Source organism: Pseudochaenichthys georgianus, unplaced genomic scaffold (genome assembly GCF_902827115.2).
Source record: "Pseudochaenichthys georgianus unplaced genomic scaffold, fPseGeo1.2 scaffold_167_arrow_ctg1, whole genome shotgun sequence".
Classification (NCBI taxonomy): Eukaryota; Metazoa; Chordata; class Actinopteri; order Perciformes; family Channichthyidae; genus Pseudochaenichthys; species Pseudochaenichthys georgianus.
This window is the reverse complement of record NW_027262480.1, coordinates 828,755-850,561: the sequence shown is the minus strand read 5'-3', so window position 1 is coordinate 850,561 and position 21,807 is coordinate 828,755. Positions and strand designations below refer to the sequence as shown.

General features: G+C 41.1%; 1 protein-coding gene and 1 pseudogene across 1 annotated transcript in view; one reads left to right on the top strand and one right to left on the bottom strand.

The window, feature by feature from the left end:
- LOC139433269 (zinc finger protein 420-like) overlaps positions 1–14,157 on the top strand; it is a 46,659-nt gene extending 32,502 nt beyond the window's left edge. Inside the window, exons 4-5 of the mRNA XM_071202207.1 lie at positions 9,284–9,307; positions 13,551–14,157. Coding sequence (XP_071058308.1) covers positions 9,284–9,307; positions 13,551–14,081 — 555 coding nt within the window. The 3' untranslated portion in view covers positions 14,082–14,157. The remainder of the gene's footprint in view (positions 1–9,283; positions 9,308–13,550) is intronic.
- LOC117441325 (zinc finger protein 721-like) overlaps positions 1–21,807 on the bottom strand; it is a 393,163-nt pseudogene that overhangs the window by 156,797 nt on the left and 214,559 nt on the right.

The following is a 21,807-nucleotide window of genomic DNA, read 5'->3' as shown; positions in this document are numbered from 1 at the left end:
GGACATGTACAAGCTGGTGACGCCGGAAGGAATTGTGTTCTACCATTGGCAGAGGAGTTAAATAAGGTGATGTCTGGTCCATGTTTAAGCGGATGAGTGGGAAAAAGAAATCCATTACAATTCCAGCTTTGGTTGATGGGGAGAGGCTGGCAGTGACGGATAAAGAGAAGGCAGATATGTTAGGAAGGACACTTGCAGCAGTACATAGTGGGGAGCATCTCAGTGATATTCATAGGCAGCAAAAACAGCAGTTACTAGCAGAGAATGAAAACGTGAAGGAGAAGAGACAGGATAATAGGTCAGCTCGGGATGTGGAATTTACAATGTCAGAATTCAAAATAGCCTTACAAGGTACAGGATATACAGCCCCAGGACAAGACCAGCTATGTTATGCTATGTTTAGACAGTTACCTATGGAAACTATTGAAATGGTGCTTGGCTGGGTGTGTGTGTGAGAGATCCTTGTGGCTGCAGGATGGGTGATAGGAGAACCGCAGATTGAGGCGGTGAACTTTGTGCCCATGTTTTTAATAAATGCCCACGCCGGGTTATATTTTTGGACGTTCTGCCTCTGCCTCCTTGCTTGGTCGGGCCGCTCAATTGTCAGCTTCACAGTAACGATGTGGAAAAAACATTGAAACATGAAAATGAAAGAGATAATGGTAATAGTGTACTTTGACATTGAGAATGTGTATGACTCTATGTGGAGGGATGGGTTACTGATCAAATTGGGTAGAATGGGTATTGGAGGGAGAATGTACAATTGGGTAAGGGCCCTTTTAACAGACAGGACATTTAGAGTAAAGGTTGGAGCAGATATTTCCAATTATTTTGAAATAGAAAATGGTATTCCCCAAGGGAGTGCAGTCAGTCCAATATTATTTAACATCATGATGAATGATATATTTACATGCTTAGACACATGCATACAATCGGCTCTGTACGCAGATGATGGGGCTATTTGGATGAGAGGAAGAAATGCCCCATACGTAATGGAGAATATAGCTAGAGCGATTAAAAAAAGTGGAGAGGTGGTCATATAACTGGGGATTCAAAATGTCAGAAAGCAAGTCATGCTACATGGTATTTACAAACAAACGCAAGATTGATGGCCAACAGCTAACACTATATAATCGTCCAATGACAAAGGTGAATGAGTTCAAATACCTAGGACTGTGGTTTGATAGCAAATATACATGGAAAATGCATATTAAACAAGTGGAAACAAAATGCAAAACAGTATTAAATGTATTGCGAGCTGTAGCTGGATGCAACTGGGGCGCAGACAAACAAGCATTAATAGACATTTACAGATCAATTATGAGGTCCACAATAGACTATGGTTGTATAGTGTATGGAGCAGCAGCAAAAACATCGCTTTTAAAAATAGATAGAATACAATATAAAGCATTACGGCTATGTATTGGAGTGATAAAGTCATCCCCTATCAATGCAGTTCTGATAGAAGCAGGAGAGACACCGCTGGAGATCAGAAGAGAGAAACTTGCTCTGTCATACTGGGTCAGACTACAAGGAAGTGGAGAAGAAAATGTTTCAAACAGAATATTACAGGATTGCTGGGAATATGCAAAGTTCCAGGGACGTGGGTTTGGCTGGACGAGTAAGGAGAGAACGAGGGCATGTGGAGTGGAGAATATCACGTTTGCCAAAGTAACCCCATTTAGCCGTGTTCCCCCTTGGTTTTTCCCAGAAGCTAAAATAGATATGAGTATTGTAGAAAGGAAAAAAGAGTGGCAAATAAATGAAGTGAGAATTAAAACAAGTATGTATCTGAACGAAAAGTACTACAATTTCCTACAAATTTATACAGATGGTTCTAAGAACAAGGAAGAGTGTGTTGGAGTTGGCATATACATCCAAGACTTTAAAATTTCTATTTTTTTGTATCCAAAGCATTTCTGATGCAGAAATGCTTGCTGTAATAATAGGATTGCAGTGGGCTGAAGAGGTCATACCAGATAGGGTGGTTATATGTACAGATTAATTGTCCATATTACAAAGCATACAATCAACAACAACTACTAGAGAGGACATTCTCATAGAACTGAACTTAACAGCCTGTTAAGACTGCACAGAAGCGGCATAGTTCTGCTGGGTGCCTGCGGGGGTGAAAGGAAACGAGTGTGCTGATAAATGAGCAAAAAGTGCACTACAAAAGGAAATAACATTACCAGTTCAACTTGGAAAAGGAGAAGGAAAAGCAGTCATTAAGAAAAAAGGGATCTAGATCTGGCAGAAGAGGTGGGAGGAAGACCAGAAAGGCAAGGACTATCACAAAGTACAAAAGACAATTACAATTAATATTCATAAAGAAAGAAACAGAAGGGAGGAAATCATGATGGCTAGACTCAGAATAAATCACACGGCTTTGAATAGTACGCTGTATATCATGGGGAAAAGTGACAGTAACAAGTGTGCGAACTGTGCAGTAAAAGAAGACGTAGAACATATATTGTTACATTGTGATATCTATAAAGCGGAAAGAGAACAACTAAAGGCTAAAGTCTTAGAGGCAGAGAGGGAGTGGAGTGTGGTTGGTGTTTTGGGAAGGGAGAGTAAGAGCTACCAGAAAGGCACTGTTTAAATTCTTGAGTGAAACTGGGGTAGGAAAAATAATTTAACATTAGGTCAGGAAAGAACATAGATTTGTTTTTTGTTTTATTTATTTCATGGTTTTATTGATTGATTTTAATTTAGATTTAGAGCATAAGTTAAAGAGTTGGAATGATGTGATGATTCATACTCATGTACAGTAGGTGGCGGTATGCACCTTTTAAGTTGTTTGCAATCCACCAGAAGCAGAAGAAGAAGAAGAAGAAGAAGCAGAAGAAGAAGAAGAAGCATTGCGCCGTTTCTAGCTTCCGGTCTTCAGAAGCTACATGTTGCTAACAGACGTTGATGCAGATTTGATAACAAATGTAATGTGTTTAAGAGACTTTTAAAACACATACAACGAGTTTATTTATCCGTGCTTTATCCGTTAAACCGTGTTTTAGTTGCTTCCCGTTCTTTGTTCGTAGCTTTTTTACCACGTGGCTGATCGGTAAACATAAGTAAAGGCATTAAAGGGAGATTAGTGTGTTGTAACGGCAGTGTTTTATCAAGGAGAAGAAAGACTGAAGAACCAGGACGAAGAGGAGAGAGAGAGGTAACATCCTTCACTGTGTGTGTGTGTGTGTGTGTGTGTGTGTGTGTGTGTGTGTGTGTGTGTGTGTGTGTGTGTGTGTGTGTGTGTGTGTGTGTGTGTGTGTGTGTGTGTGTGTGTGTGTGTGTGTGTGTGTGTGTGTGAATGAATGACTTTAAAAGCTGCAGGGTAGCTTGTGAATTTACTCCAGGTGGAACTAAAGTCTGATTTCACACTTGATTAGATTTACCATCATTAATCCAGATCTGTAAAGTAACTAAAGGTGTTAAATACATGTAGTGGAGTAAGAGTACACCATTTACCTCTGAACTGTTCTAAAAGTACACAGTAGCATTAAATATAAATACTCAAGTAAAGTAAAAGTACCTCTAAATGGTACTTAAGTACAGTTCTTGAGTAAATGTACTTAGTTACTTCTCACCTCTGCTATGAACCTACGAAGTAGCTGTAGATTTGTTTTGTTGTGTCTGTCGGTTGTATTGAGTTGTCTTGTTTTGTGTCAGCTGTAGTTGTGTTGATTATTTCAGAGACCCAGCCGGAGAAGCAGCACTGAGAGCAGCATGGAGGAGAACAAAGAGACCCCTGGAGCTCAGGTCAGTGTGCACTTCATCTCAATATATTCCTAACACTGTTATCCCCAAATGAAAGATCACAACCTGTTTAGAAAATACAATATGAATGCCCTGTATGGTTAGATATAGGTTAGAAGGTTGTTGTATACGATAATACTTTATTGGTCAGATCAAGTCTGAAATGTGACTTGCATCACAGCAGCTCCATGTGTAACATCAACATAAACAAATATCAAGACACAATACATGAAAAACAAACATGTAACATAACAGCAGGATCAGTGAGAGACAACCTGCTCAAAGAGCCTTCAGCGTGCTTTTGGTCTGGATTCAGCTCTGTGTTTACTGAGAGGACTGACTGGAGCACAAAGGATGCTTCAGTCTGACTTCATTGAATCTCCATTAGATGGCAGCAGTTCGTATTCTCTGTTCAGAGCATGCTTTGGGTCCCAGATGATGTTGTTGGACAGCCTCTCAGGTTATTATGGTCTGCTGAGTCAGAAAGTCTCTGACAGGGTGGACCAACACTCTTTGAGCAGAGTTGTAACAGGTGGAGCAGTTTTGATTTGAAAGCTGTTGACGAACACTTGTACCAGGTAGCATTGCAGTACTGCAGAACAGACACGATCACAGATGTAAAGTAGGGCTGCACGATTTGGGGAAATAATCTAATTGCGATTTTTCTGACAGCTATTGTGATTCGATTTGCAATATTTGTTTTTAAGCAACCCAACGGAAGTTTATTGTAAAATACGGCCATATCTCCGGCTAGGAAGGTCGTATCAACGTGCTCCCGTCTCTAGCAGCCCAAGCTACGAGTGAAAGAACTAAACTTACATGAAACTTCCATTGGGTTCCTTTAAAGCAGGCATCGGCAAACTAAGACCCGCGGGCCATATACGGCCCATTGGGCTTTTGAATCCGGCCCGCCGAATATTGGTACAACATTTTCCAAATTATAGTAAAGACCGCATTCATTTTGCCTTTTTCCTGCAATACCCGGCATTTCAGTTGATCCCACTAGATGGGGCACTTTGGACACAATTGACCTTTGCTGGAGTCTGGTCTATTCTCTCAGCTGGCCCCACTCTGCAACCCGGCAAGATCCAAGAACCAAATACGTCACGCTTACATTGGAGGGGGTCGAGATTAACCTGAACAATAACAGTTCATGGCGAGTACGGCGAATACAAGTTGTAACAAGCAGTAGCGCTGAGCAAAGTGACTAGAATGCGACCACACACTTATAAAAAACACTTATATAAAATCAGGCAACACTAACCAGGCTTAGTGTGATTCTGTTTATTTGACCTTACTTTAGTAACCATCCGTTCACTGTTATTGACCATTGTGAAGAGGCAGATGATTTCCTTTTTGTTTTGTATTATTGCAGCTATCGGATGGAATCAATACATGGGCTACATGTGGCCATCACAAGTAAAATCATAACGAAAACTACGCCGGTAAAATATGCGTGTAGAAAACGGCTTATGCCACAATATGATAGCAACAAGATAGTCTGATTAGCTTTGGTTGCTATGCTAACATCCCCTGTAGAATGCCAGAGAAACTTTCATAACAGCGTTGTGATGCCAAACAGCTTTCAGACTAAAACACATTCACTTATGGGGATGGGGGATAATGTCAGACAATGAAAACTGTACAGCGGCTGCTGCCGCGAGTTAACGGGAGAATAAACTCCGGTGCAGCGGGCAGTAATGCAGCAGAACCACATTAATAAACAATGCACCACGGCACTCTGGAGAAAGGTACAAGGTTAAACGACTTCTTCACCTCTCGTGAACTGGATTTTTTGTTTCTGACGGAGACCTGGGTCCACGCTGGCGAGTATACACCGTTCTCTGAACTTCTTCCTCCTGACTGTACATTCTTCAACTCCCCCCGTACCACCGGCCTCGGTGGGGGCATAGCATCAGTGTTTAGAGCTGGCCTCCAATGCCAATTGCTTCACCCTGTAACTAGCTATGCTAGCTTTGAGTTGCAGCTCTTTGAACTTTATCTGCCTCTCAAAGGAAATGACAAACACTCACTACAGCAGTTGATGGATTGCCTGACAGAAATGAAGTCCTGGCTGAGCAGAAATGTTCTTAACCTCAACGAGAGCATGACTGAGGTCATCTTTTTTGGACCCCAACCTCCAGCCTCTTCTGTTGACATTCTGGGTCCTCTTAAAACAAACATCCTCCCCTCGGTCATGAATCTTGGAGTGACTTTTACTAACACTTTTAAATTCGACAAGCAGGTCAGCAGCGTAGTGAAATCCTGCTTTTTTAAATTAAGAGTATTGGCCAAAACCAAGTGTTTTTTATCTTTCAAAGACCTGGAGAGAGTTATTTGTGAGAGAGAGCCTTTGTGACCTCGAGACTCGATTATTACAACGCTCTATACGTGGGTATGGACCAGGCCTCAATTAAACGCCTGCAGCTAGTGCAGAACGCAGCGGCACGTCTCCTTACTGGCCACAAAAAGCGTGACCACATCACCCCAATTCTGACCTCATTGCACTGGCTTCCAATTCGGTTCCGAATTGATTTTAAAATACTTTTATTTGTTTTTAAAGCACTAAATGGACTGGCTCCGGCCTATATAGCTGAACTCCTCCAGCGCTACACCCCAGCCAGAGCATTAAGGTCTGCTGACCAGCTGCTACAGAGGGCACCAGTGTTGGGTGTAACGCGTTACAAAAGTAACGGAGTTACAGTAATATATTACTTTTTGCTGTAACGAAGTAATGTAACGCATTACTAATGAAATGTGGGTAATATATTACCCGTTACAATGCTCAGTAACGCAGTTACAACACATTTTAACCCGAAATTAAATGGCGTTTTGTTTTTTAACAATGTACTAAAATAGCGAGACATTCCGACACCAGACAAATTGTGCGGGTAGATTAGTAAACCTGGTGTTTACTCTTCAGGCTTTGCGCCGGGATCTTCGGGGCAGTTGAATGTTATGCACCCTCTATTCAAAAAAGAGAACGGAGCGAAAAATACTAACAACAAATTGTGTCAGGTGCGCGTGACCTGCTCCGCTGCGAGTGCATCATTTCCAAAGTGCTTCCACAGCAGTGACACACATCTGTGGATAATCATTTATATGAAAATGGTTAAAGCAACCATCACTAAACGCCAGCAACACTGCATCTACTGCAGACCGTAGCAACAGGTCAGATGGGGACATCACGTGACCCTCCGTTGTGGACACTAGCTTACTCCCGCCTGACTCGCCGCCCTCAACCCCGGAGCAGCACTCTTCGTTTCCCGAAACTACGCCGCCCCTCTGCGGCCCGCAGGTGCGAGCCAGGATACCACGGCAAAACAGAGCCTGCCCAGGTATATCTAAACAAGTACCCGCCTGTACAGTGGGGTTAGGTGGTCATTTTGCAGCTCGTGGTATACAAATAGACAAGGGCAAGAATATGTGAAAATAGTGCCATATTCTGCCATGCCTGTAGAAATGTTGGGTCAAAAATAATGCATACAATAGCACAGATGCCTTCACCACGAATGGCTACAAAAAGATCTCATATCCCAAGCTTATCAACGAGCTGATGTTGCAGCTGAAATGATCTCCAGGTCACAAAGTCAACCTCACATGATGATGTGATACCAGTTTTCAAGCACAGTAAATGTTCTCTTCCCAGAGTATGATGGGACCAAAGTGATGTTTAGTAGGCTACATGGTTTTAATAATACTTTTGCTTTTCAATGTTTGCCATTTCAAACCATGAGCTGGTTCAAATAATATTTGCCTTGATTTACAATATGTTCTCATTTGTTTTATCAGTACAGTTTTGAAGCTGTTGTGCTTTTCTTTGCCACAGTCCACTTTGGAGTATATGAGATATTTCAGGATTGCACTAAAAGTGCACTCACTTGAAATGTTCTCACTTGCTTGGTTTCAAAACATAACAAATGCCATAATCTGTTCATTGGGGACCATCAATGCTATTTTTCATTGCTGTTGCCGGCCACTATTGCTCATGTAAACCTACTACTGCTGTAATCTCAGATTCACCCGAGTCATTTTGTTCTGGAACCGGGCCTGTATGGCCATATGCTAAACACACTACAGAGCCCATTCCGTGTCCTGTTAGTGTTTACTTCCTCTCCGCCTTCTTCTGGTGATTTATCTGACGTCCAGCGCTCCGTCTTTTAACCTCTTTTCCTTTCTCTTTCTTGATCCTCCTTAGCAACCTTCATTATAGTCCTTGACAGTGGTCTGTACTGCTGGATTAACAACGTGTCACATGTTAAGAATTTACAATCAGAATCCAGTATTCAACTAAGCCGTGTAATACAAGTTGTTAGTCGCCTTAAGGGCCTACACAGTTGTTATGCTATACCACATTGCCCTTCACTGGATGTATAATGAGCTGCACTAAACTACATTTTAGCATTTAAAATACCTAGCCATTCTTTTGCGGTTATTTTGGTGAAAGTAACTAGAAAAGTAACTAAAGTAGTGTAACTCATTACATTTCAGAGACAGTAATTTTGTAATGTAACTTATTACTTTCAAAAGAGAGTAATAAGTAATATGTAATATATTACATTTTGGAAGTAACTTGCCCAACACTGGAGGGCACCGAGCCTTCGCGGCGGCTGGCCCTAGGCTCTGGATCACTCTGCCCCTCCATGTGAGGTCGGCCCAGACCCTAGGGGTTTTTAAATCAAAACTAAAAACTCACTTCTTCACCCTGGCCTTCTAATCATAGCAGAGCATGACTCATGACACTTCCCTGTGTTTGATTTTTATATTTGCTGTTGTAATTTATTGTAGTAATGTGTTATTTATTATCTGAATGTGCAGCACTTTGGCTCAACCGAAAATCGTTTTTAAATGTGCTATAGAAATAAGATTTGATTTGATCTGTTCTAATGAAGGTAAACACAGCGAAGTAAACAGTAAAAGGCACAGTTCTTTGCAGCTGGTGCTGCTCTTCTCAGATTCTGCTGAGTTACACGTTACTGCCTCCTGGTGCTGCAGAGATTTCATGAAGTGAAGGAGGTTCAAATGTACTCATGTGATCGAATTGTTTTGGTGTTTTAGATTTGTTTATCAAAGTCTTAGGATCACAAAAGCAGTGAAATATTTGAATTACACTATATATAAATGTGTTATTCATGTCTAAAATGAAAACAATTAAAATGTTGAGTAAAATAGGTGTTTATCACTCTAGTTTCACCACAGCAGGGACTGAGATACATTAGGACTGAATAATTACTTCATATTACATACCAAGGTCCGTGTGATGTGTACAAATACAAATTGAGCATTCAAACTTTTTTTTTCAACCAACAATTTATTATAAATATGTTTTTTTCAACCAACTATTTTTACATTACATTACATTGCATTTAGCTGACGCTTTTATCCAAAGCGACTTACAATAAGTACATTCGACCAGGAAGACACAACCTTGAGGAAAACAGAATCATATAAGAACATCAGGTTTCAAAGAGCCAATCGTTTCAAGTGCTGCTCAACTGGCTAAGCCAGTCCTTTATTAGTATATAAGTGCTCTGTTAGCAGTTCTTTGTTAGTCATTCTATCGCTCAAAGTGGAGTCGAAAGAGATGAGTTTTCAGTCTGCGCCGGAAGGTGTGTAAGCTTTCTGCGGTCCTGATTTCAATGGGGAGCTCATTCCACCATTTTGGAGCCAGGATAGCAAACCCACGTGTTTCTGCTGATGGGAACTTGGGTCCCCCTCGCAGCGAGGGTGCAGCGAGTCGTTTGGTTGATGCAGAGCGTAGTGCACGTGCTGGGGTGTACGGTTTAATCATGTCCTGGATGTAGGAAGGGCCAGATCCATTCGCAGCATGGTATGCAAGTACCAGTGTCTTGAAGTGGATTCTAGCAGTTACCGGAAGCCAGTGGAGGGAGCGGAGGAGCGGCGTGGTGTGGGAACATTTTGGAAGGTTGAAGACCAGACGAGCCGCTGCATTCTGGATGAGCTGCAGAGGTCGGATGGCACATGCAGGTAGACCAGCCAGGAGGGAGTTGCAGTAGTCTAGGCGTGAGGTGACGAGAGCCTGGACCAGAACCTGCGTCGATTTCTGGGTCAGCTGGGGACGTATCTTCCTGATGTTGAAAAGCATGTATCTGCAGCAGCGGGTTGTAGCAGCGATGTTTGCAGTAAACGACAGGTTGTTATCTAGGATAACACCCAGATTCCTTGCAGTCTGAGTCGGGGAAACAACAGAGGGGCCGATGTTGATAGTTAGGTCAAGAGAGGGACAATCTTTTCCCGGAAGGAAAAGCACTTCAGTTTTGTCAAGGTTGAGCTTGAGATGATGAGCGGACATCCACTGAGAGATGTCAGCTAAACAAGCAGAGATGCGTGCGACGACCTGGGTCTCTGAGCGGGGAAAGGACAGAATTAATTGGGTGTCGTCAGCGTAGCAGTGGTATGAAAAACCATGCGGGCTAATGACAGATCCGAGCGAGTTTGTGTACAGGGAGAAGAGGAGAGGACCAAGAACAGAGCCCTGAGGGACCCCTGTAGTTAATTGACAAGGGTCGGACTCGGACCCTCTCCAAGTTACCCTGTAGGTGCGGTCTTTGAGGTATGAGGTGAGGAGGGAAAGTGCAGAGCCTGAAACTCCAAGTTCTTGGAGAGTGCGAAGGAGGATCTGATGATTCACTGTGTCGAATGCAGCAGACAGGTCCAACAGGATGAGGACAGAGGAGAGGGAGGCTGCTTTAGCAGTGTGCAGTTCCTCAGTGACAGCAAGGAGGGCAGTTTCTGTGGAGTGACCTGCCTTGAAACCAGACTGGTGCGGATCCAGAAGGTTGTTCTGATGGAGATAGCAGGAGAGTTGTTTAAAGACAGCGCGTTCAAGTGTTTTAGACAGGAACGGGAGGAGAGAGACAGGCCTGTAGTTTATAACATCAGACGGGTTGAGAGTGGGTTTCTTCAGGAGAGGGTTTACTCTCGCCTCCTTGAGAGTGTGTGGAAAGTGACCAGAAGTTAGAGAAGTGTTGATAAAATGGGTGAGAAACGGTAGAATATCAGGAGCGATAGTCTGAAGGAGGTTTGAAGGGATAGGGTCCAGAGGACAGGTGGTGGGGCGGGCAGAGGTAATGAGGGTAAGAACCTCACTTGGAGAGAGAGGGGAAAAGGAGGTTAGTGTGCCGGTTGAAGGTGGCTCAGGTGATCCGGCGGTGAGTAGGGGTGAGTCAGAAAAAGAAGAGCGAATGTCGTAAACCTTTTTTTCAAAGTGGTTAACAAAGTCGCTTGACAGAAGGGAGGATGGGGAAGGGGCTTTGGGAGGGTCCAAGAGGGTGGAGAAGATGGAAAATAGTTTTTTAGGATTGGAATAGGAAGATTGGATCTTATCTTGAAAGAAAGTGCTTTTTGTCTGAGAGATGGAAGCAGAGAAAGAGGAGAGGAGAGCCTGATAGGTTAGGAGGTCGTCACGGTGTTTGGATTTCCACCATTTCCGCTCTGCTGCCCTAAGGACGGTTCTATTAGGTTCTTATTTATATAAGAAACTGGAAAATCTCACTATTTACAATATTGAACATCAGAACTTGTCACGGTCTTTGTATGTCTTCCAAGACAGTGGGTCTGGCTGCTGTGAAGATGGGGGTGATGGTGCATGGGCTGCTGTGTAGGTGTGGGGTACAAGTGCTATACGAGACATCCACGAGACCTCCTTGCTGGCTGGGTTGAAGGTGATGGCTGTGGTGGGGCCTTTGTGCTGAGGTGTATCTTGACCTGGTGGCAGCCACAGATGGAGGTGGAGGTAGCTGTAGTGATGCTGGTCTGCTGGTCCTTGGTGGTGATGGCTCTGGTGAAGGCCCTTGAGCCACGGTAGATCTTGACCTGGGGGCAGGCACAGATGGATGTTCTGGCTGCTGGATAAACGCCGCCTGTGGGCCACTAGGCCCAGGCAGCTGTGAAACATCCCTGTAAAACAAATTAAAATGTAGGACAATAATTACAACTAATTTCATTGAAATAAAGTTCAAGTAAAATGTTGCTCAAGCACAAATAACAATGCACACATAAAAAGAAAGTTTGGGAGGTTGAACAGGAGTCTCTCTCTCTCTCACTCACTCACACACACACACACACACACACACACACACACACACACACACACACACACACACACACACACACACACACACACACACACACACACACACACACACACACACACACACACACACACACACACACACAGGTATTTCCTGTTACTTTACATTCAGTATAAAATCACATATACATAGGCTACATCTGATTACAGGACGGTAAAATAATAACAGGCCTCATCTGTACAGAACAGTATGATAAAATAATCTATGGCAAAAACATGTCTAACATGTCACTGTAAATGTCTCCGTTGTGGGACGAATAAATGATTAATTTAATCATCTACACATGTAATCTCACTTTTACACACCAAAATAACGTTAACACAGAGTAAACGTTTGCTAATGGAGTCTATTTTGTCCCAAGAAAAAGTTCATGACTATCGATAAAAAAGATATATCAATAAACCTATTGTTCATTTTCGCGGTATTCCCCACACATTGCCAGTACACTATTACTGTAATATTTACACTTACCCATGTCCAAATGGATCCTTGTTGTTGTCTTTGTATTCTTCTTCTTCAGAAGAGTCGAAGACTTCAGGTTCTGAGGCTCTATCTTCACTGCTGCTAGCGAAAAAACTCTAGCGAAGTCTGCAACTGTAACGTTTTTTGTTAGCCATTTTCTCTGTGTCTCTCTCTCTCTCTCCTCACAGACGTAAACTGATGGGAGACACGTGGTTTATGTTCTTTTACTTGGTGGGTAGGTCCTTAGTGATTTCTCGATGTCCATTGGTCATTTCAGACCATGATGGCTGCCGGCCGAGATTTCCTTGACGGACACACGAATCCACAAATCCCACACAGTGTAAAGTCAAGCTGCTTTGAGCGGCCATATTGGCTGCTGTGCCCTGGTTACAGTCTCACAGAAGGTACCGCTGGAAAGCTACTCTTCCAGCGATTCCGCGGATATCTGAATCATATTTCTACTCCTTATAATCAAAAATATATGATTAATTACGTAAATTATGCGCACCTGGATGCGCCGGCGCGTCCACCGACTCCAGAGGGTTAAACAAATAGAAATGTCCCAAAAATGAAGTCCGACTTCGAAATGTATCTCAAATAATGTATGCACTGCTATTTCCCCACATAAACACAACAGTCTGCAATGAAACGTGTCTCCTGTGCGCTCCACTTCCTACTTGGCACACCGGTAACTTTCTCCTGCGAACGAGTTACCGTCTCTCACAATTTGTTTTCATTTCCCTTAAGGGCTTCGTACAATACAAATGCAAATACTTTATTTTAGAAAGTAAAGTCCTTTCGAGTCATCCGTCTCAAGCCTAAGTCAATACTCAAGTCATGAATACCAAGTCAAGTCGATGATTTTTATCAAGGGTTAGTTAGTCAAGCAAGTCTCAAGTCCAAAAATATGCGACTCGAGTCAAGTCATGTGACTCGAATCCAACCACCTCTGGTATTTACTGTGGTTAGAATGTTGCTGTTACTTTATCTAATATAATACAAATATAATAAACACAAACAGTTAGTAAAAGTAGTATTCTGTTATCTCAAGGTTTATATTAAGAGAGTTTTTATTGTGTTAACTGTATATGTTTTTATGCTTTTTAGATTTACTTTCTCTCTTTCTCTGTCTGTCTGTTCTAGAAACCAAAAGGAAGAGAGAGACGTCACAGGTGTCAGCAATGTGATAAATCCTTTACAACACCTGGACATTTAAAGTGCCACCTGCGTATTCATACTGGAGAAAAACCGTACAGCTGTAAACAGTGTGGGACAACTTTCACTACATCAAATGTTCTCAAAAGACATCAACGTATTCACACTGGAGAAAAACCGTACAGCTGTGAAGACTGTGGGAAAACATTCAGGGAATCAGGTAATCTCAAAAAACATCAACGTATTCATACTGGAGAAAAACCGTACTGGTGTGAAGAGTGTGGGAAAACATTCACTTCATCAAGTTATCTCAAAATACATCAACGTATTCACACTGGAGAAAAACCGTACTGGTGTGAAGAGTGTGGGAAAACATTCAATACATCAAGTTATCTCAAAACACATCAACGTATTCACACTGGAGAAAGACCGTACTGGTGTGAAGAGTGTGGGAAAACGTTCACTACATCAAGTTATCTCCAAAGACATCAACATGTTCACACTGGAGAAAAACCGTACTGGTGTGAAGAGTGTGGGAAAACGTTTTCTCAAAGTTCTCAGCTTAAAGTCCATAAGCGAATCCACACCGCATAGTTTTGAACAACTATGAGAGCCAAGCTAGCTGTTTCCTCCTCCTGATGTCCTGAGAGCTGTATTATTATATTTGTCTTTCTGAATTGAAGTCTGACTAACAGACTTCCATTCAGAGTCAGTCTCGTTTGATGTCCCTGGACAAGCCCTGAGGTCCTCCTCAGCTTTTTAAATATCCCTAAATTCCCCAAAATAAAATGGGTGAGGCTTTTATCCACTACGCTCCCAAACTGTGGAACACCAGGAAATATCAGAGGCTCAGTGGACATTTTTTAACGCCTTCTCTTTAGATTAGCTTTTTATTAGCAACCCCCCACTTGAAATGGTCTTTTAGTCTTTATTATTTACCTACTTTTATATTGCTTTATTTATGATAAAAGAAGGCTTTTATCTTATATTAGTCATTTAACAGTTTCAATAACATTTATTTTTACGTTGGTTTCTTTATATTTTAATCATTTAACCTTTATTAGAATTATGACATTTTTATTACTATTCATTCATATTTGTATTTCTGTTGTACCTATATGTTCACTTTATTTTATAGGGTTTTATATTGTTGAATCTATTCACTTGTCTTGTGTCTTATCTTTCCGAGAGAAATCATAATTTTGTTTTCATAATCCTTAGATATGATATTATTAGTATGAGTATTATTGATCTTAGTAAGAGTGTGGGAAAACATTCACTACATCAAGTGATCTCAAAACACATCAACGTATTCACTCTGGAGTAAAAATCGTACAGCTTTGAAGAGTATGGGAAAACGTTTTCTCAAAGTTCTCACCTTAAACTCCACAAGCTAATCCACACCGCATAGTTTTGAACAAGAGCCAAGCTAGCTGTTTCCTCCTCCTGATGTTATGAAGGTAGATATGGTGCAAAATGCGAGGGAGCGTGTAAAACCTGATGTGAGCACTTGCAGAAAAGAAATATGAGCTTGTGTGCATACATTTACACTTGAATAAAATCTGTGAACCAAATTTGAAGTCACAGAAGAAGAAGAAAAAAAGTTTTGTAGCTTGTAGAAAAAACATGAACTTAGTGATGAAATGTTCACTTGCAGAGAAACATTTATTTTTTAAATATATTTTCCATTACAACTGCAACTTGGTTATTACAACCTCTCAAATCAGTCATTACAACTTCACGAATCTGCTCTGTGGCAGTATAAATCGACAAATCTGCGGCCTTGACTTTTGCTACACTTCTTGAGATGAATGTGTCAAAAAAGTAATATTCACCTGTAGATGTGGGGGAGGGAGGGGGGTTGGAGCTATCAGAATTACAAGGCTCTCGGGTCAGACACAAGTGACTGCTGTTGCCCCTTTCACACCAACGCAGCTCCCGTTCTAGCTCTGTGCTTCGCTCAAGTGTAAATGTATACACACAATCTCAGATTTTTTTTCTGCAAGTGCTCACATCAGGTTTTACACGCTCTCACATTTTGCACCATATCTACCTTCATAGATGTCCTGAGAGCTGTTATATTTTAAGAGTCTTCCTGAATTGAAGTGTGGCAAACAGACTTCAATTCACAGAGTCAGTCTCGTTTGATGTCCCTGGACAAGCCCGAGGTCCTCTTCAGCTTTTTAAATATCCCTAAAGTCCCCCAAAATAAAATGGGTGAGGATTTTATCCTCTACGCTCCCAAACTGTGGAACACCAGGAAGTATCAGAGGCTCAATGGACATTTTTAAAGCCTTCTAAAGACACATCTCTTTAGATTAGCTTTTTATTAGCAACCCCCCACATTAAATGGTCTTTTAGTCTTTATTATTCACCTACTTTTATATTGTTTTATTTATGATATAGGAAGGGCTTTATCTTATATTAGTTATTTAACAGTTTCAATAACAACATTTACTTTTACGTTAGTTTCTTTATATTTTAATCGTTTAATCTTTTATTAGAATTATGTCGTTTTTATTACTATTCATTTGTATTTGTATTTCTGTTGTACCTATATGTTCACTTCATTGTATAGGGTTTTATATTGTTGAATCTATTCACTTGTCTTGTGTCTTATCTTTCTGAGAGAAATCATAATTTTGATTTCATAATCCTTCTCCTCTGGGCTGCTTGTGTGATGTGTGCAGCATGTGTAGTGTGGTGTCTCTGTGTGAGACCTGTTAGTTTCACTTGTTCATTGTTAGGAGATATGCTCCAGTTTGTCTTTGTGCATTGAGTACTTCAGTCACATTCTTTTAGGAGAAAGTTGTTCTCCGTTCATCTTAAGTTTGTTTTGTAAATTGGCTGGTGAGCCTTCTTCCTTTTCAAAGAAATAAACCTTATCTACTAATTTTGCGAAATCAGTTTCCTCTCTACCGGTTATTTTTGTATTTTGTTATTTCCCTTTGTACCCCTTGTTTAGAAGGGAACTTAACACTGTATTTGAATTTGTATTATCATACCTTTTACCTCCTTGTGTATCTTAACCTGTTAACATGTTATATTTAGCTGCATGTATCTGTAAAGGTCTTAACATCTGAGGGGACTTTCTTGTTTATTGAACTATCATCAATCAATGTTTATTTATATAGCCCAATATCACAAATGTTACATTTGTCCCAGTGGACTTCACAGTTTGTACAGAATATCAGTATGACAATACGACACCCTCTGTCCTTAGACCCTGAACATCGTACAAGGGGAAGATTATGGTGTCTATACAACGTTTTCATTGTTACCAAGGTGGTTGCTAGGGACGCTGCTATCGATATTATTTCTGTTATGTTGTGTAACTGTTAATGGTGTTATCTTTATTGCTACCCCCTTCCCCGTCAAAGTATAGTGTTGGTCCACAGCGCAAACGTATTAGTTTAACAAAATCCGCATCTAAAATGGTGTAGAAACGTTATTTTCCCCTGTACAATTTCAGTCTCACATCTCACAGCACATCGTCATTAACAAATACCGGAAACAGACCGAAGACACTTTATTCCGAGTGTACTTGCTTTTCTCTTTGAAAGTCATCACATAACGGCATTGTAATACACGGTTCGGCTGCATTAAATATTACATATCTGCCGTAGTTCGGTATTTATAGAGCCCTGATGAGAAGACTTCTAGACAAACATGAGGAACTGCCGCCAACACTGGAAACGTGACGTGGATCATAAATATATCAACAATTAAACAACATCTTACATTTCTTTTCACACAATACGTCTCCTTGCAGTATCAACACTAATTCGGCAGACTTTTATATTTGATCCAATTGGTAGATAGGCTGTATTTACACCATAAAGGTGCACAGCTGATATAAAGGGACACCTAGTGGTTAAAGCATGTTATTGAATTTCATTATTTTTATTATTAGATATTAATATAATCCCTATAAAGTATGTTCATTACTCGTTATTCTCTACTAATAGTTAAGTAAAGACTGTATATAATGACTATTTTGCACATCCCTTTCAAGATTTTAAGATTTTCTAAGGTTTATTGACATATCATATAGGCCTACACAACTATGGTGTAGTTATGCAATGAATGAAAAACTTGGGTCGCAGGTTCCTCAACAGTGCATTACAAGACATCTATCAATATTTGTGCATACCTCCAGCAATGTTAACTATGTTGAAGCACTTATTTTAACTGATATTATACATATGTATTATACTCTTATAAGATGTATGTAGATAGTATAAGAAATGTGCAGAATATGACAATTTAATGGTGGAGGTACACATATTGAAAGATGTCTTGTGATGCACTGTTGAGGAACCTGTGACCAAAGTTTTTCATCTCCGACCTTGTCAGGTATTGAACAATCAATAAATAAAGAACACAGAATTATTAAATATAAAACACAGAATTTGTGTGATTATACTAAATGATTTACAAATAAACACCACTGCATATTTACAACTATACACATGCTGATGTACCGCAAATGTTTCCAACTTGGGATCAATAAAGTATATCTTATCTTAAGATGATCGATGGCTACTGCCATATTTGCACAATGTGCCTTTGAACCTTGACAAGTGCATGTTTCAGGCTCATCAATGAACAACAGACGCGGTGGAGCCGTTCAAATCCAGTTTTGGACAGTCTGCCGTGGTTCCATCCCATTTCAAGTGCTGTTCGACGCTCTGCACACTCTCCAATCACAGAGCTTAAGGACTATCCCGGGGTTTGTCAAGCGAAGCGGAGAGAATACTTACTTCCGGGTGTAATATTCTGTAAAGCAAATGAGCTGCTCCGACCCTCGGTGCTGACGGACTCCAACTTGTGTTTATTAATCAGACAAATAAATAAACACAAGGATAATTATGTGTTATTGTTGAGTAAATGGAGAATTGCACAGGGGAAAATAACGTATCTATTGTGGTGATCAGTGATGTACCTGAACGCGTTCAATGAACGATCGTTCATGAACGCGTTCATATTTTGGGCGAACGTGAACTGAACGTACTGTATTTCCGCTAGATAAACGTAATTGAGAACGCGTTCATTCTCAGCGCTGTATAACGGCGTTCAAAAGTGCGTTCATTCTCAGCACTGTATTATATAACGGCGTTCAAAAGTGTGCCAGATTTCATATGCCTTTCAGCCGAAATCCCAGTTAAAACACACAGTAAACAGGCTTCAAAATAATGCGGAAAACCACCCAATCTGGCAACAGCAAGCTGCATGTGACGCGTACGCGCCTGTCACCCCTGGCTGTCGCACTAAAATATAAATATACTAAATATATCAGACTCCTCACAACAAACAATGTGGAGCCGCGGAACCGGTGAGCATTGAATGAATGAATGAATTAGTATGGACGAAGCCGAGAGCAGCTGCAGCAGCACTCGCTCAGAGTGAGACTCTACGGCAGGGGTGGGGAATCTCCGGCCTCCGGGCCGTATACTTTAATTAAACAAGCGAGTGCCTGTTTTTCCTGGCCAAGGTCAGGGTCTTTGAACACAACACGAGCCTAACGTGTCATCACGTGGTATATGTCTCGACTGACAGCAGGGGTGCAGTTCTGACGGAGAGCATCAGAACGCCACTCCAGCACTTCAGAAATTGCAGTACCGATAAGTCCATACACATGCCGCAGTTTCTGCGTGTCTGTGTCTTTAGCTGAAAGCCCAGTGGCGATCTGTTCATCTGTCATACTGCTCAGACAGTCAATAACTGTGTTGTTATCATTAGCATCTGGTTAGCTAGCTATGCTAACGAATATAAGAAGCTGTGTCTACAACCAGTGAGGTAAAGGCACATCTTTATATGATCATTATAGTTATAAAAAAAATAAGAGAATAAAGTAAACAGGTATAAAATACTATATGACAGTTATTAATAAAGAAGAATACAGTTTGAAAGGGGAGTGATTTGTGAAATATCCATAAATTAAAAGAAAATCTGCTTCCAGTTGTGTTTGGGTGTTGAGAGATGTGTCCATAGATCTCCTAATGTTGCTCTCAAAGTGCACCAGATTGATGCTTTTAACTTCAACATTTAAAAAAAAAATCTTCCCAGGGGAGCACACCACACCCTGCACGTGCATGCATACGCGAGTCATGGTGAGATATCTGGATTAAGAGGTTGCTTTTTCTTTGCACAGAATGAAATGAATGGGCTGTGATTTTAGTTTTTTAAGCAGAGGTCAATAACTTGTACGGCCCTCTGAGGATATTGTAAAAATTGAAATGGCCCTTGAGAGGAAAAAGGTTCCCTGGTGATTGACATTATTCACCCACGGATCTATGGGTTAGGGTATTGTTCTGCACAGACATTTTAGTGAGCCGGACTTCCTGTCTCCGCCGGTCTTCGCTTCCCGGGCATGAAGCTGTTTACATGTGTTTTGAGATGCTAAATAAAAGTCTAGCTTGTACCTTTGATACCCCGCCTCCGACTCCCATCTCTCGGCACCACACTATGCCACAATTTTAGATGCGGATTTTGTTAAACTAATACGTTTGCATTGTGGACCAACACTATACATTGACGGGGAAGGGGGTAGCAATAAAGATAACACCATTTTACCCAACATAACAGAAATAATATCGATAGCAGCGTCCCTAGCAACCACCTTGGTAACAATGAAAACATTGTATAGACACAATTTCTTGAAGTAATCTTTGTAATAACTAGCAAACTAAAGATCATGTACATCCACTGCACACATAATCTGAAATAACAACTTGTAACCTTTGATTTCTCGCATCAAAGGGCATTTTAATTGCCAAACTAACATTAAAATAGGCATTTTCCACCGAGAATAAAACGAATGTCGGCCATGTTTTTTTTTTCTGCAGGGAGAAATGTGAAGATCACGTGACATTGGAATGAATGGTGAAAAAAAACGTAGGCATCTTACAATTTCAGAGGCGTTTTCGTAGAAATACTACGTCCTACGTTATGGACCAACGTAGTTATTACACGTTTTTTTATGAGACTGGGTTGGCTATTCCTAACCCTGATGCCCTTGCTACTGAGATTGCTAATCAGATGGGAGACTTCAGCAGGTCAGTCAGAAAGTAGTACAGAACATTATGACTCAACTAAGCCCATCTCTTAGTGCGCCTCTGACCAATACTGCCACCTCACCAGTAAATGTTGACATTTCGACTTCAAACGTGCTTGGTGCTGTTTAGAGTATGTGGTGAGGTCCTGATTAATTTATTCCGGTAAATTACTCTGACCTCACTAATTGACCTGACCGAAGTTACTGAGTCTATGTAAGTTTACTGCTTGGCTCAGATCCACCAACGTCAGCAAGATCTCACCTCTATTAACTCCCCGAAGAACCAGGTTCAATTAACTGCTGTTTCAATTCAGACAACTCTTTTTAATCTGTTTAAGCGATCCCGAAGGATTTTGGTATCAGTAAATGGGGTGTGTTCCTACCTAAACATGGGTGTGGCAGGGTGCAGTCTCACCTTTGAAGCAGGAGAGGAGAGCACAGATGTCCTTTAAGTTGTCCCAGTCCAAAAGGTGGTATCAGTTTATTTGAAGAAAAATAGGTCCAAACTAATACAGGGTTTTTACCTTCTCTCTTTACAACATTATAATCATACTAAACAAAAAAAAATGATGCTGTGATCATGTTCAAATATGAAACTTTAATTCACAGTCTTACATTTATTACCAAAATGTTTCACTTCAACTGCCCAATTCAGTTGTGACATTTAAAATCTCCCGATAGAATTTAGAGGCATTTCCTCATAAAAAGACCGGTGATAATAAAAAGCACATTCAAAATCCCACAGTGTTTCGGAGGCAGTTCCTCACGTAGGTAGGTACTAATACTCTCAAAATCCCACAGTGTTTCGGAGGCAGTTCCTCACGTAGGTAGGTACTAATACTCTCAAAATCCCACAGTGTTTCGGAGGCAGTTCCTCACGTAGGTAGGTACTAATACTCTCAAAATCCCACAGTGTTTCGGAGGCAGTTCCTCACGTAGGTAGGTACTAATACTCTCAAAATCCCACAGTGTTTCGATTCAGCATTCAAGGAAATTCCCTCATTCAAAGCAATTCACTCAGCATTCCAACCAAGAAATTCAAGAGATATTTACCAAGTTTGAGAGAACCTTACCGCGAGCTATTAACCCAGCTCTGAAGGACAGAGCCTACCGGGAGAGAGTATACCAGGGGTTTCCCCCTCTCTCCCCCCGAAAATCCAAAAAAGCCAGTCTTTATATGCTCAAAAAACCGGATAGAAAACCCACAAATACCTCCTCTATACCCAACCAACATATTCTATTGGCTCTGGCATAAGACACACC